General features: G+C 41.7%; 1 protein-coding gene across 2 annotated transcripts in view; it reads right to left on the bottom strand.

Moving 5' to 3' along the window:
• Window positions 1–1370: 1370 nt before the first annotated feature.
• tm9sf4 (transmembrane 9 superfamily protein member 4) overlaps window positions 1371–17268 on the bottom strand; it is a 45412-nt gene continuing 29514 nt past the window's right edge. For both annotated transcript variants that reach the window (XM_078419150.1, XM_078419151.1), the window contains exons 9-18: window positions 16482–16552; window positions 14859–14991; window positions 13978–14059; window positions 12701–12776; window positions 11066–11149; window positions 9757–9932; window positions 7255–7318; window positions 5088–5207; window positions 4014–4103; window positions 1371–3351 (exon numbers count right to left, since the gene is read on the bottom strand). In XM_078419150.1, coding sequence (XP_078275276.1) covers window positions 3202–3351; window positions 4014–4103; window positions 5088–5207; window positions 7255–7318; window positions 9757–9932; window positions 11066–11149; window positions 12701–12776; window positions 13978–14059; window positions 14859–14991; window positions 16482–16552 — 1046 coding nt within the window. In that variant the 3' untranslated portion in view covers window positions 1371–3201. The remainder of the gene's footprint in view (window positions 3352–4013; window positions 4104–5087; window positions 5208–7254; window positions 7319–9756; window positions 9933–11065; window positions 11150–12700; window positions 12777–13977; window positions 14060–14858; window positions 14992–16481; window positions 16553–17268) is intronic.

Below are 17268 nucleotides of genomic sequence, written 5' to 3'. Positions count from 1 at the left end.
TCTATCTTTAGTTGGTTTTTTCCTCCAGCTAGACTTTTTTCCCCCCCCTGCATGCCAATTTCTTGTGCAAATTTTAAGTGGTTCTATCATCCTGATTGAAATTTTCTTTATAACCAATTTGGCCCCCACCATGCTCCCCAATTCATCAATCATCTCACTTTCATAATGCTAATCTGCTGCAGCAGAACTACTATATCTCTGATGTATACTGTCTCCTTTCCAGTTAAGGCAGCACCAGCCTTTCAATTGCAAAGGATTTTTTTTTTGTTCTTCTGACTAGAGTGCTCATTTCACAAAATGCTGGAGTAACTCAGCGGGTCAGGAGAGAAGGAATGGGTGACATTTCGGGTCGAGACCCTTCTTCAGACTGAGTCTAGAGTGCTCTATTCTTAGTTGAGTTTTACAGTGAGGTAAAGGCAGAATAGCTTCCACAATGTACATAAACTGCTCAAGTTAAATGAATAATGAAAGGGTTGTAGCATTTGTACAGATGATTGAGCTTGTATCTACCTCAGCAAATTGAAGGGCATTAGATGTAGGCCCGCGTACATAGAAAGCATAAATGTGCTGAGAATAGAACATGCAAGTATCTTCTATCCTTCAGCCTCCAATTTCTGCTCTCGAGTTTCTCTTTTCTTTGCATGTCTCTGCAGCTAGAGGAATCTCCCCACTCTTCTGAAGCTGTAGATCTACAGAGCCAGCTATACAGTGATTTTACATTCTCAAATGATTGCAAGACTAGTAAAAATGCACATGCCAATTTAAAAAATACGTTGCAGGGTGCGACGTATTGTGTTTGAGGAAGGAGGCTGGAGATCAAGGTCTAGGACTATCATGGTGCAATAATAGAGGAATGAAAAGGTAAACTTGAGACTTGCCCATGAATAAAATCTAGCATTCAAAATGTTGGGGTGTTCAGAGTTAACAATGGAAGATGGTTTACTGTTGGTTGCCAAGTGTGTGGTCTATCCAAGCCTGCAACATGTGATCTGTTTGCAGTAGTTGATGAGCTGGCAACAAGTGGACAATGTCCCTCCTCATTCTGACGAGGCTCAAAGAGTGAAATATTTTACAACCCCCTATTGAACAGTTCCTATTTAAAATTGATTTGGTAGTGTGTCTGCACGTTTCAAGACTTAAACGCAGTACATTATATTTCAGTAAAATCTTTGCAATTGGAATTTTTGTAAGTGGGAACCCATTCCTGCTAAGTGTTACTGGATCATACTAAACTCCCACTCAGAAAGGTGTGTGTACAGAGCATGAGTGTATATGTCCCGATTTACTAACGCAAATCATGCAGCACAATTTCCCACAGATTTAAAATCTGAAGCATTATGGAAAAAGCACAAATCACCACTGCAGCTATGTAAAGGGAAATGTACATACTTTTATACTGCTTATTATATGAAGAATAACATGCCTTTGGGAACAATTACATAATACTTACAGTGCCTATGACCAGAAAGCAAAAGTACAAAATTGTTTTATTTACACCATTGCAAGAAAGTCACAAATCAAATGAATCCCATGGAACCACTGAAGAAAAAATAATCTAATGCATTTAAATATTTAGAAATGTACAAAATTCAAATCATAGTAAACTACGTAACCCTTTTTTCCCCCTTTTTGAGGGCTATTTTACCACTAATTGAGAAAAATGTACAGAAAAGCAGATCTCTTGATTAATTTGTCAAAACAGCCGCTGGTATGTGTCCTGGATGGATGAAGTCAGTGCAGTGTTTAGTGGTCCCCAACAGTGAGTGGGCTGTGTACAAGCACTGTGGAGCCCACAACATAACTTCTCTCACGGTTTTCATTTTCTTATCTATTTCCATCACGGGTTTGGATGCAATAAGAACCACGTCTTCCTTCCTACATGTTGTATATTCATTGTCAATAAAAGGGACTCGAGGAAGGTTGGGTTGGGGGGCAAGGTGAAAAAGATGTAAAAAGCCAATTGTAAATCAGTGCCTTCAAGTAAACTCTTTGCTGTGTCTCACATGCACTGCGTAAAGAGAAAGTGCAAGATTTTTTCAGAATGCTATTTTGCAGGTTTTAAATTATCAACATTCCACAGAGACCAAGAAAAATAATTTAAAAATGGTGAAGCCTTTACTATTTCTGCAGAATGTTTCAAATATGCCTGTATATATATTCACATCTACAGGCTAAGGTGCAAACCAAAATACTATTCACGAGTGATTTTTAAACCACTTCTAGAACCACCAAACCTGCAGCCATTTAAAAAATGCACCATAGTAATTTAAAAGGCTTCCACAGTAAAGGCTTCTGTTTGTTTCAAGCACTGGGAGAGGGGGAAACAATTTACATCTGAACAAAGTGTTTTTTGTTGTGTTTGGTCCACTTCAGTTGCTTGGCTGAACTGTAACTCTGGAGATCCATGTTCATACACGGTGCTTGCACAAATATTGAAAGCGAGTGGGAAATCCATAACTTACATTTCATCCCAGGACACTCCCAACAACTTGGCCTTCCTCACGAGAGCAATCAAACCGAATGGACGTTGTCTTTTGATAATAAAATATTTGGATAAACTAGGTCACCCTAGTGTTTTTGTGTTGCATGCATTCTGAGCCTCTTATACAAAAAGAAATCTTTGCGTTAATAGAGTTGCATTCAAAGTACAAGTAATGGATTTATTTTTTAAAGGACAAAAGTGGCAAATGATGTACTAGGATCTCTGTAAATTGGCTCTGGTTGCAAGGTACCCTCTATCTGTACACAGCCTTCATCTCCTATTTAACTGTAAAATACATGAACATGTAAGGTATGGCTGCTTAAGAAGCAAACAAATATTTCCAGTCATGGATTTTTAAAGTGTCTGGCACTTAATAATCAACGTGATGTGTAACCTAACTTAGTTCTTTACATGGAATAATAATCACAATAAAATCGGAACAAAGCCGGGATAATTATTTCCTCAAAACAAAAAGACATTTACGCAGCATTCTATGTCTGTTGCTCCCCAAAAAGGGCGTGTTTTCCAAATCAAACTGAAATATAAAATCCACCTCTTATATTGCCCACTCACACCAAAAGTGAACATCGTGCGATTACCCAAGGAATTTTTCAAAATAATAATCTTCAGGATCAAGAGATGCTCGTCAACACGTTCATTAACATTTATAGTTGGAAGGCCCACCGTAAACAAACGCCTCGTCGGGCGGGCTTGGCCCCTCAGTCTATTTTTACAGCCGCATAGATTTTCCGGATGAACATGTATGCAGCGTAAAATCCCATCGTTCCAGTCAGCAGCCAAAAGGAAAGCACCATCAGGGTCGTGTAGCCAAAATATAGCAACGACGGGATAAACTCCACAATATCCAACTAGGAAAAACAAATTTAGTATTTAGAACACAGAACAGTGCAACCAAGGAACAGGCCTTTCGGCCCACAATGTCTGTGCTGAACATGATGCCAAAGTCAACTCTTATCGGCACGGCACAATCCACATCCCTCTACTTCCAAGGTAGACACAAAATGCTGGAGTAACTCAGCGGGTCAGGCAGCATCTCTGGGGAGAAGGAATGGGTGACGTTTCGAGACCTGAAACGTCACCCATTCCTTCTCTCCAGAGATGCAACTTGACCCGCTGAGTTACTCCAGCATTTTGTGTTTATCTTCGATTTAAACCAGCATCTGCAGTTTTTTTCCCCCTAGTGTCGTTCTATTTCCACTCTCTACCCTCTGTGTAACAAAACATGCCCTGCACATGTCCTTTACACTTTGCCCATCTCATATTTGATTTTCCCATCCTGGGAAAATCTCTGCCTCATACTTTTACATTCTTCTATCAGGTCTCCCCGCACGCAACCTCCTGTGTTCCCGAGAAAACCATCCAGGTCCGTCCAATATTTCCCTGTAGCTAATTACTCTGGAATCCAGGATTACTCTCAAAGCTCCTCTGCATTCAATCATAACCAGTTTCAGGATGTGGATGTCAAATTTAAAACAATCAAATGATTTGCTTGATTTGACATAATTCGTACCTTATTAATAAAATAAAATATGGCATAAACAAGCACGTAAAATGCAGATCCCCCCGACACCAGGAACGTCCTCCACCACCATCTGTAGTCCTGTAACGGCAAAAAGAAACAAAGTTAGCCCGAAGAACCAGGTTTCATTTAATGGATACCTTCTATCAGATACTCGTTACTCATCTTGAGATATTCCCACCTTAACAACTAACCCTGACAAATTCATCACAGGTATATTATATTAATGCCGAATTTAGTATTTAAACAAATGATTTGATTTAGTGGAAGATAAACACAAATGCTGGAGTAACTCAGCGGGTCAGGCAGCATCTCTGGAGAACATGGATGGGTGACGTTTCAGGCCAAGACCCTTACATCACCTATTCCTTTTTTCCAGGGATGCTGCCTGACCCGCTGAGTTACTCCAGCATTTTACGTCTATCTTCGGTGTAAACCAATATCTGGAGTTCCTTCCTACACATAGATTTAGTGGAATTTGTATAGAAACCTGGCACGCAGTACTGGTTAACTTTCACAGTGAAGATGGTTCATGTCTATAGGTGTGGTTGCAGTGACCATGGAGATGCCTCGCTGTCTGCAACAGTGAAAATCACCGCAAGGGTCCACCTTGTAGTGTATGAACAACTATTCCCCCAAATCAGTGCGGATTCAGTTCTTCATGAGACTCAATAAGTACCATCTTCACCACACAACCCCATGGAAAAACACACACTTGACTTCTCTGTCCTCAAAAGACCTTATTAAATTAAGACTCTGAAGAAAGGTCCTGACCCAAAATATTGCCTATCCATGTCATCCAGAGATGCTGCCTGACCCACTGAGTTACCCCAGCACTTTTATGTTACTTCTCATAAAGACCATTGACACATTGATTAGGAGAAGCTCTGATACATTAAGTTTTGCTGCCGGCAGAAATTTGTCTCCACAATATCAAGCAAGTTGCGATTGTCTCTGTACAGTCTAAAATGTCTAAAAGCAACTCGTGGATTCACCGAAATTACGACTCAAAATGAAAACTAAAAGACTGTACACACTCGGGTCAATACATAGATGTGATCTTACCTCTGCACAGAGTTGGAAGTAAACCATGACAATGCTGATCTGAGAGCACGATACCACCAAGATAATAAATACCAAAAATAAGAATCCAAAGAGGTAATAGAATTGGTTCTCCCAAATTGCCTGTGAAAGAAAAAAATAAAATGAACTCATTATTATGAACAAGAATTAAAGCACATAGTTCCGAATGGGAAAGCAAATGTTTTTGATTTGCAAAACTATAATAATAATAATAATAATAATGCATTACATTTATATAGCGCTTTTCATACACTCGACGCTTTACAGGGATTTAAAGAACATAGGGAAGTGAATAAATAGATAAATAAGTAAACGAACAGAGAAAGGAGACAGAAGGTGAGGTGACCTTCAGTGGTTGAAGGCAGTACTGAACAGGTGAGACTTCAGTGATGTTTTGAATGTGGTGAGTGAGGAGGAGTCTCTGACGATTTGGGGTAGTGAGTTCCATAGGGTGGGAGCAGCGATGGAGAAGGCCCTGTCCCCCCAGGATCTGAGTTTGGTCCGGATGGGGGGGGATAGGAGATTGGCAGCAGCAGAGCGGAGGGTGCAGGTGGGAGTGTGCTTGTGGAGGAGGTCAGTCAGGTAGGATGGGGCCAGGTTATGGAGGGCTTTGTAGGTCATGAGGAGGATTTTGTACTGGATTCTCTGGGGGATGGGGAGCCAGTGGAGTTTGTAAAGGATGGGGGTGATATGGTCACGGATCGGGGTGTGGGTGAGTAGATGGGCAGCGGAGTTTTGAATGTATTGAAGTTTACTGATGATTTTTGAGGGTGCGCCATAGAGGAGGCTGTTGCAGTAGTCCAGACGGGAGGTGATGAAGGCGTGGATGAGGGTTTCTGCAGCTGTGGAGGAGAGGGATGGACGGAGACGGGCAATGTTTTTGAGGTGGAAGAAGGCTGTCTTTGTGATGTGTTTGATGTGTTTGTCGAAGGAGAGGGTTTGATCAAAGATGATTCCAAGATTCCGGATGTGAGGGGAGGTGGATACTGGGAGACCATCAATGTTGAGGATGAAGTTTTGGGTGGATTTGGTGAGCGTTTTTGGACCAATGATGATGATTTCAGATTTGTTGCAGTTGAGTTTGAGGAAATTTGATTGAAGCCAAGATTTTATTTCAGTGATGCAGTTTGTCAGTGTAGAGTGTGTGGTGGTGGAGATTGACTTGGTGGAGATGAGGAGCTGGATATCATCGGCGAAGCAGTGGAAGTTGAGACCATGACGGCGGATTAATTGACCGGGGGAACAGGTAGAGGATGAAGAGGAGGGGGCCAAGGACTGAGCCTTGGGGGACACCTTGGGGGAGGGGAGCGGTGGGGGATTTACAGTTGTTAATGGAGATGAACTGGTGTCTGTCAGAGAGGTAAGATTTGAACCAGGATAGGGCTGTGCCGGTGATGTTAAAGGAGGTTTCAAGTCGGGTGAGGAGAATGGAGTGATTTATGGTGTCAAAGGCGGCGCGGAGGTCAAGTAGGATGAGGATGTTGAGGTTGCCAGCGTCAGAGGAGAGGAAAAGGTCGTTTGTGATTTTGAGGAGCGCAGTTTCAGTACAGTGGTTGGAGCGGAATCCGGATTGGAAAGTTTCATACAGGTTATTGGTAGAGAGGTGGTATTTGAGTTGGGAAGCTACAGCACGTTCCAAAACTTTGGACAGAAAGGGTAGGTTGGAGATTGGTCTGAAGTTGTTTGGGGTGTCAGGGTCGAGACCAGGTTTTTTCAGAATGGGGGTGACAGCAGCGATTTTGAGGGATGGCGGGACGATGCCAGTGGTTACTATGGTTACCAAAATAAAATCTCTGGCAACAGGGATGTTCCTTCACTGTATTACCTCGGTTAATTAAGGATTCCATTTACAAAGAGCAAAGAGGAGATAAAGAGGTTCACTAAATTGGAGGAGTTCGATTATTGCAATGAGAACTGTTTTCATGCCTTTGCGCATAGATAATACCCCAGGACAGATGCATAAAATATCACTAAATGATTGTCTTCCTACAAACCATTAAACTGAATATTTAATTGCATATCTTTGGGGACTGCAAGTATATATCTTTTCATTAGTTAAAAAACTTGAAAATCTAAAGAATGGAAAGGAGGAAAAGAAAATATCACATAACCAGTGTCTAGTATGAACTAAAATTTAGGATTTACTTACGCTAAAAATAAAGAACAATTCGATAAACATGGCACCAAATGGAAGGATACCAGCCATAAGAATTCTGCAAACATCAAACATTATAGTTAGATAAGGCACAAAATACCTTAGTTTGATTGAGTACATTTTTAGATGTGACAATGGGGCATGTTGGTGTGAAGGAGGAGAACCTGTTGGATCTCCTGAAGAACATGAATTGAATCAGTTCCCTGGACCTGCTGGGACCTATATTACAGTGCCCTCCATAACGTTTGGGACAAAGACCCTTTAGTTATTTGCCGCTGTACTCCACAATTTGAGATTTGTAATAGAAAAAAAATCACATGTGGTTAAAGTGCACATTGTCAGATTTTAGTAAAGACCATTTTTATACATTTTGGTTTCACCATATATAAATTACAGCAATGTTTACACATAGTCCCCCCATTTCAGGGCACCATAATATTTGGGACACAGCAAGGTCAAGAAAATGAACGTAGTCATGTTTAGTATTTTGTTGCATATCCTTTGCATGCAATGGCTGCTTGAAGTCTGCCATCAACCATTGTTGAAGCAGAGTTTACAAAGATTAAAAAATAATAATTAGATAGTTGCGCAAAGAGTGTGGAAAAACAAAAGAGGGAGCTTGAATTAGTTAGCCAATGTGGAGAAAAACAGATGACAATGATGTTTGGGTGACTCGAGTTTGTATAACGTTCAAATAGACAGATCAAGAAATAAATTTATAAAATCATCTAAAAATCTGAAACAAAAACTGAAATCTGCAATAAAATGTGAACATGTTAGAAGTATTAAAACAGGTAAGTCAGCATTTACGAAGCAAACACATTAACTGCTGAGCATTTCCAGCTTGCTTATTAAACTGTTAGAAAGGCCACAACTACCTTCACACGGCATTTAACACGGACATAAATGCCAATCTTGCCATTGAAGCCTAAATCCAGAGAAAACACGAAGTAAATTCCACAAGGATTGTAACATGCAGCCTGCATCTGAACACAAACTTTTTGGAAAAACAAGTTTAAAAAAAAATCCCAAAATCTTTATCTGGCATTGAACTCCAATCCTCCACATTTCAGTTCCTGTGGCATAATAATCTCAGGCTGGTACTGAACAAGCTATCAGAGGAGGTAGTTGAGGCTGGGACTATCCCTACCTTTAAGAAACAGTTAGATAGGTACATGGATAGGACACGTTTGGAGGGATATGGGCCAAACGCAGGCAGGTGGGACAAGTGTAGCTGGGACATGTTGGCCAGTGTGGGCAAGTTGTGCCGAAGGGCCTGTTTCCACACTGTATCACTCGATGACTCTACATTTGAAATACCAACTACAGCTCTCTTTGCAAGCAGCCATTTCTAATGTAGGGGAAGTTCATGTGTAGGAAGGAACTGTCTGAAGAAGGGTCTCAATCCGAAACGTCACCCATTCCTTCTCTGCAGAGATGCTGCCTGTCCCGCCGAGTTACTCCAGCATTTTGTGTCCACCTTCGGAAGGAACTGCAGATGCTGGTTTACACGGATGATAGACACAAAATGCGGGAGTAAAATGCTCAGCGGGACAAGCAGCATCTCTGGATAGAAGGAATGGGCGACGTTTCGGGTCAAGACTCTTCTTCAGGCTGAGTCAGGGGAGAGGGGGGCACAGAGATATGGAAGGTTAAGGTGTGAAAACGAGTTGGCAAAATGAATCTTCCCAAAAATAATCTTCCAAAATTGGGCAGGTGCAAACAGTTCTTGTTCAGTTTTCCAATCCATTGACCTCGGAAGATGGTACAGTGTAAATTCATCACAATGTTGATAGCGACTACAGGGAGAAGATGCAAGGGGAGGTTGCACAATGCTGATTTGTACTCCTTTGAGTTTAGAACTTTGAGTCATGATAATTGAGTAGACAAAAAAACATTGTCAGATCCATAATGCAGGGCAAGGGCACACCTTAAAGATGAAGCTGGGGTCATGTAGAAATAACACCGGGAGGCGATACTGCCTACAACATGACTCTAGCAAATATCTGGTCCTCAAAACTACTAATTTACTGCAATTCCATCACTTTTTGTTTTAAAATAATTAGCTTGAAATGTAAAAAAAAATCATTGTATTTCAGCCTTTCTTTATGTGCAAATGTCCCAATCTTTAATTAGTGTTCTGCAATCATATTTGGAAAGTGTATTGCTATAAACGTCCTGATTTGTTGAATCGGATGAGTTACTTTGCCAGATTGATGATGCCAGTGACTAGAGGCCGGGCGGCATCAAATCAAGGCCAGACACCAATTAGAAAAGAGGACATTTGTGCCAGGAATTGTCAGGTTGTACTGGGAGCACTGCCCATCGCAAACACTGTCTCATTACATTTACATGCTTGATGCAAGGAAATAATCCAGGCACAGTCAAATTAAAATTTCACCAAAATGCAGGTGGCACAAAATCGACAAAGGTTGAAAACGGTCATCATTACAGAGTTTAATCACGTCTCAAATGTGGTCCCAAACCACAACTTACCCAACAAATTTGTTCATGTACCATCTCTGCTCGGGGACTTGCCGTGGTATTTGATTGGTGCGCACAGGGTTGTCATAAGGCTGCTTTCGAAAACCAAAGTAATAGCCGAGGTAGACGAGGGGGAGGGAGATGCCAAACCACATACAGAGTAGAGCCAACATTGTCGGGAAGGGAACCTGCCAAACAAAAATACCAAACTGCATTGTTACCAAAGGTTTTGCCAAACCTCAAGTGAATCAAAACAGATCATATTACAAACTGGAACCTTATGAAGGTTGAACTAAATGCTGGAGTAGCTCAGCGGGTCCCGCCCCCTCCACTGACATCAGTCTGAAGAAGGGTCTTGACCCAAAACGTCACCCATTCCTTCTCTCCCGAGATGCTGTCTGACCTGCTCGCTGAGTTACTCCAGCATTTTGTTCTACCTTCGATTTACACCAGCATCTGCAGTTTTGTTCCTACACATTGAACCTTATGAAGCCATGCTATGACCTTCTTACTGTAATTCAACAATTAGAGTTTACAACATCCAACTGGAAGACACTGAAGCAATTTTATTGTAGGTAGATCAGAAACACACACAAATGATCATCAAGCAAAACAAAGCCATAAGTGAGAACATAGGATGATCCTCATCCAGTGTATCTCAATCCACATCATTATTCTGCTATTCAAATATTATCATATCCATATTGTACAAGTAGTCTAGAGATCAACATTTTGTTTGGACAGTAACATTTATAGTCATAGTGTCATGAGGGGAGGGGAGGGGGGGGGGGGAGAAGCCAGGGTCAACGGGCAAACCTGCGAGAATGTATAGAGATACAAGGATGTACAGATGCTCCTCAACTTACGATGCTTCGACTTACGATATTTCGACTTTATGATGGTGCAAAAGCGATACACGTTCATTAGAAACCGTACTTTGAATTCTGATCTTTTCCCGGGCTGGCAGACCTGTCCGCTGCTCGGACTGGCAGTGTCTCACGCGGTACGATACTCTCTGGTGATGCTGGACAAGGGCAGCGAGCCACAGCCACAGTTGGGAGCTGCCACAGCCCTGATGTTCGGTAGGTTAGGTGTATTAAATGCATTTTCAACTTGCGATATTTTGGATTTACGACGGGTTTATCGGAACGTGACCCCATCCATCGTAAGTTGAGGAGCACCTGTATACTGTTTTTAGGCTTGTGGACTTTTCACAATTAAACAGCTGGCCATAAACCTCTCAAAGACAATCCTGGAGTACAGCAGTGGCACAAAATAGCAAAAATAGATCATATGACGATCAAACCATATCAATACTTACAGCTCCCGATGAATGTTTTCCCCAAATAAAACAATTGAGGACAAAACAAAGTCCAAACACGATGCCGGGATACAGAGTAGCAGTCTGCAGAGAGGAAAACACATGCGTAAGCTATGGGTAGGCAGGAAAACCTTCAGCTTAACAATGCTCAGCATTGCTTTGGTGCAGTGTGGCAAACAATACTGCCAGGTAGACACAAAAAGCTGGAGTAACTCAGCGGGTCAGGCAGCATCTCTGGAGAGAAGGAATGGGTGACGTTTCGGGTCGAGATCCTTCTTCACACACAAAATGTCACCCTATTCCTCCTCTCCAGAGATGCTGCCTGACCTGTTGTTCCTCCAGCTTTTTGTGTCTACCTTCAATTTAAACCAGCATCTGCAGTTCTTTCCTACAAACAATACTGCCACATTTGTTACACTCACTTGCTGCTTCACTCAGCTGAGATTAATCCTTTGAGTTCATTGACATACCCCCCCCCAAAGGTTGGTGCTGCAGTTACTCTTCCCAGAAGCAGTAATACTACACAAAGTACTAGGGTCATTTGAAATCCATTCCTTAAGCACCATTCCTAGCCAAGAAATCAAACCGAATAGAAAATACTTAACATTTTGTTGTAGAACAAAGAGGACAAATTGGACAATTTTCATTTTGCTGCTTCACTGACAAGAGTCGCTTTCCAGTAAAGCTTCTGACCAAGTTCTTACGCAACACGTTTCATTGAAGTTCTCCTCTCTCCCATCGGGCCAAAAGTACAGAAGTGTGAAAAGCACACTTTCATATTCAGGGACAAATTTTTTCTCAGCTGTTATCAAGCAAATGAACCATCATACCAACACCTAGAGAGCAGTCCTGAACCAGTATCTACCTTACAGGAGACCCTCGGACTCTTTGATCGGATTTTACTGGCTTTATCTTGCACTCATCGTTATCCCCTTTATCATGTATCTCTACGCTGTGGACGGTTCAATTGTAATCATGTATTGTCTTTTCGCTGACTGGTTAGCATGCACAAAAGCTTTTCACTGTGACAATAACCTAAACTAATTCTGCAGTTAGATTACTCTATTTTTGTACAATGCACTCCAGTCCTGGTGCCTGCTAAGAAAAAGAAAATGCCCCTATATCTCCAATACTTTAAAAAAAATGCATTGACTGTAACTTTAAAATCAAATTATAATGAATAATTTACTGGGATTTTTGGAGAGTAACAAAAAATGTAGAATCACTTGCGAAATACTTTAAAGCATTTTACAGCCACTATTCATTCATACATTAGCCATTAGTGTTCAATTAACGACACTTCTCCCAAAACAATTATTTTTTATTAAACAATTCTGGCAAGTTAACACTTGCCATTTGATTATCATGGTGATAATTTTCTCCTCACATCACACTTTACTGCAAACTAGTTGCCTGGAGCCTAGTTTCTACTGCGGAGCATTATCCGCAAGTTTCAACAGTGAAAGCTAAACCCTGCAATATCTACTCCTGATGTTCGATCTATCTTTAAATTAAAATTAGACAATGTTAAAAAATATCCTTTTCATTGGAAATGTACACGGGCTAAAGTGTGCCGAAAACGAACTGAAATGTTTGCAGCATTTGGTTCACATAAAACTGTACAAATGTACGTACGCAAAAAGCACCTTTCCTCCACCGATGGCCTTTCAGAGTACGATATAAACGGCCTGCAAAATAACCACCAAATAACCTGAGGGGAAAGGAAGACAGATTTATTGTTCAACTTAATAACCGTGAATACAATCTCCTCAAAGAGATTTAAGCTGAGGGGGGGAAAAGATTTAATAGGAACCTGAGGGGTAACATCATTTTTTTACAAACGGTGGTGGGGTAATGGAACGGGCTGGAACGAGGAGGTCGTTGAGGCAGGTACAAACATAACATTTCAAAGACGTGGACAGATGAATGGGTAGGATAGGTTTCGAGGGTTATGGGCCGCGTTGGTCAGAGTGGGCAAGTTGGGTCGAAGGGCATGTTTCCATGCTCTATGACTCTATAAGAACCTGCTGCATCCCACTGGACAGCAAACATGCCTCACAACAACCTCACAATTCCACCCGTGCTGCTAGCATTGCATGAGAACATAGTGCAGTGCAGTGCAGCACAGGGACAGGCCCATCGGCTCACAATGTCCATGCCCAACATCATACCGGGTCTTATCTCCTCTGCCTGCATGTGCTCCATTCTCTGCTTATCCATGTGCCTGTCCAGAAGCCTCATAAATGCTACTGTCGTATCTGTCTGCACCACCACTATCTGCCATTCCATTTCCATTTTATCAACTCCTCCACCCCGTCCTAACTGCTCCAACGATGGGACGTTCCAAACAGATACCTCGGAACTGTCTTCCTGAATCATGATTAATGCATTTTTTCATGCCCACTCTCTGCTGTGTTGAGCACAGGCCAGACAATCCAATGGATGAAATACATGAAGCTCAAACATCGCCGACAGGCTTCAGGAATAGACGTTTTAAAGCCAGCTTCACATACGGCAACTGAAAGTGAAAAACCTTTGTCCAGTGCAGCTGCGACAAAGAGGAGGGAGCTGAGTGAACACGTCTGCATGATAATCTGCTGTTGTACAAAAACAACAAAGGGGGAAAACACTGCTGGAGGATCTCAGCGGGTCAGGCAGCCTCTGTGGAGGGAAATGGACAGGTGACGTTTCAGGTGGGACACTTCTTCTGACTGACATCTCTTAAGAAGGGTCCCATCTTGAAATGGTTGTCTGTCCATCCCCTTCACAGATGCTGCCTGACCCACTGAGTTCCTCCAGCACATCGTTTTGGTTTGCGCAAGATCCCAGCATTGGCAATCTCTTGTGTCAACAAATGCTTCATGTTCAATAGGACAAATGAATGAAAAAAAAAGTATTTCCAGTTAACATACCCCATGAACATGAAGAGAAAGCAAGCAGTGGTCATTAGTGCCCCTCTGCTGGATGGAGACAGCATTCCCAGCATGGCAACAACTGAAAATAAACACATGGGATGTATTTCACAAAAGCTTCACAAATCCCAGAAACAAGGAACCCCAGATGCTGGGTTACAAAAACAAAAGACACACTGTGCTGGAGTAACTCAGCAGTTTAAAGTGAGGAGTCAAAGGAGAAGTTCACAAGACATAGGAACAGAATGATGCCATTTGGCCCATCAAGTCTGCTCCACCATTTGATCACGGATGATCTATTTTCCCCTCTCAACCCCATTCTCCTGCCGTCTCCCTGTAATCTTTGTCCCCTTACTAATCAAGAACCCATCAATTTCTGCTTTAAAAATATGCCATGACTTTGACTCCACCGCCATCTATGGCAATGAATCCCACAGATTCACCACCCTCTGGCTAATGAGATTCCTCCTCATCTCCATTCTAAAGTACGTCCTTTTAATCTGAGGCTGTGCCCTCGGGTCCTAAATCTTCCCACTACTGGAAACATCCTCCCCACATCCACTATGAAGGTGTGGACAAGTTCCGCCAGGCAGAGGAGAGGGTAAGAACTGATTGGATCTCCGATAAAAGGAAGAACTCGGAGGGCCCTGAGACCTTCCTGGTGGGGAATGAAGGTGTAAAGAGACGGGATATCCATTATAGAGATGAGGCAATGGGGGCCTAGGAACTCAGTTATTAAGTGCAGAAGTGTCCGAAGATGTCAGCTATCCATGTTCTTTAGAGATGCTGCCTGTCCCCTGAGTTACTCCAACATCTTGTGTCTTTTAAAAAAAAATCACAGGTGCTTACACCTCGAAAAAGTAGTGATTTGAAATACTCACTGATTACGATTAGTATCATGCAGAACAACTGGATGCCGGAGCCAAGGAGAGAGCTGAGAATCATGGGGTAGCGTGGTGGCCTGAAGACATCTCCATGGACCAGCTTCCAACCAGATTCCTCCATTGTGTCTTCCTGAGAACATGACATTTAAAGTCTCTTATTAATAATGGCACTCTGCACATTCACATAACCCAAAACATCATTTGAATTGAAAGACACAGCGTGGAATCAGGCCCTTTGGTCCACGATGACCATCAATCACCTGTACACACTCGCTCGATGCTATCCTACTTTTACATCCGCTCCCAGCACATCAGGGGCACTTCTACAGCGGCCAATTAACCTTCAAACCCGTACGTCTTTGGGATATGGGAAGAAACTGGAGCACCCGAAGAAAACCCATGTGGTCACAGGGAGAACGTACAAACTCCATTCACACGGCAACTGATGTCAGGATTGAACTCGGATCTCTGACACCGAGGCAACTGCTATTGCTGATACACTACTGTACCATCCTAAATATAGCATGAAATCAAGTTGGTCCCTGGTATGCCTTCTCCTAAATAAAAAGTAACCGGTTCAGCATTGCGGACTGCTTGATTCTATTCATGTACAAACTTTTGCTTGACTGGATAGCATGCAAACCTCGGTACACGTGCCATTAATAAGCTATAATAAACTAAACTAGGCACATGAAAGAACCTCAAATTAGTGGACAGAAATAGAAAATAACTCATGTCAACAAAAATATATACCCAGCGTGGTGACTTAATTAAAAAAAGTTAAATCGTGCAGATAACCAAAATCTAAAATAAAAACGAAATATTGGTAGAAATCCTCAATGAATCAAACAGTGTCTGTTGAAAGGAAATGAAATAGCATCTCAGTTGGGTGACTTTTCACTGACCCAAAGAGGTTTAGTCTAACAATCCCAACAGTATCAGAACTGAGGTCCAGGAAAATTATCCAAGGAAAAGGCAAACTGCGAGGCATATGCTTGAATAGAAAATGGGCTGATGAATTTACTGCTTGTGCTGTGGAGGAAAGAACTGCAGATGCAGGTTTAAATCGAAGATAGACACAAAATGCTGGAGTAACTCAGCGGGTCAGGCAGCATCTCTGGAGAGAAGGAATGGATGACTTTTCGGGTCGACCCTGAAGAAGGGTCTCGACCCGAAACGTCACCCATTCCTTCCCTCCAGAGATGCTGCCTGTCCTGCTGAGATACTCCAGCATTTTGTGTCTAACTACTTGTTTTGCTCTTTTTAGCTTTCGGAACTTTTAATATTATCATGTGCTTGTATTTTGTTGTGGATCTTTGTAGGTGAAAGGTAAAGGTTTTAAAAGAACATGGGTGGTGAATTGGCTTGTAATATTTAAGTTAGTGGCAGCAAGCTATTGGTCTAAGTTGGTTGTTAAAAATGGTAAGCAAACTAGAAGAATTTCTGCTTCAAAAATGCAGTGTACCATATGAAAATCTTTTGAATGCAAAAACACTTTATCAAGAATGCAATGAGCAACCTGAAAGTTTAAACCAATATCAAGGCAAGACAAGAATTTACTTAAAATGAAATTCCTATTCCCATCATATTCTACTTAACGTCACTGGACAAAATACATACAATGTCATCTTCTCTGTTATAGTTCGCTATGTCCTTCCTGAGGGTTCGAATGATGATCATGCTAAGAATTCCTGAGGAAAGAAGAAAAAGTTATAACACAGGCTTTATGGAAGTATAATGCATCTTTAAAAAGCAAATATACCAGGCTCCAAAAATAAAGGAATCAGCGCAGGCTCTAACAATTATTTTATAACTCTCTTTGGAGATAGACAATTTGCTGGAGTTGTGGTACAGTTACAGGAGGAATATGTAGACCGTGACTACAGGCCAGTGTTGAGGTTTGTTAAGGGACAGATTGTCATGTCTGAAAAATGTCCTAGAATTTTGAGGATTTGAGGGTAGGTGGTGAAGGTTACCATGTTTAATATGGTCTATGTGGACTTAAGTAAGGGGCTCAATGTAGCGGATTGTTTGAGAAAGAAGAGACCTTTGGCATTCAAGGAAAAATTGGATTAAAAGTGGCTCAGTGGGAGCAAGCAAAGGTTAAATGTCCAGAGGCCTATGTGCAGCATGGCCAATAACACCAACATTAGCACGTTTGAGAGTAAGAATGTAAATCCAGGGGTGCAGGGAGATAGCAATGGGTTGGGTATGTTCCACAATGGGTTAGGTATGTTCCACAAGTCAACTGTCAAGAGCCAAGTGTGTTTAATTGTCATACAAACCTGGAATAGTACAATGAAATTGTTACTTGCTGCAGCTATTACAGGACCATTAACGTAATAATGAAACAAACAAGTGTACAATAATCTAATAAATTAACCATCCATAATATGAGGTAATCAGA

Source organism: Rhinoraja longicauda, chromosome 22 (assembly GCF_053455715.1).
Source record: "Rhinoraja longicauda isolate Sanriku21f chromosome 22, sRhiLon1.1, whole genome shotgun sequence".
Lineage (NCBI taxonomy): Eukaryota > Metazoa > Chordata > Chondrichthyes > Rajiformes > Arhynchobatidae > Rhinoraja > Rhinoraja longicauda.
Note: the sequence above shows the minus strand (reverse complement) of the source record. Positions and strands in the feature narration are given on the sequence as shown.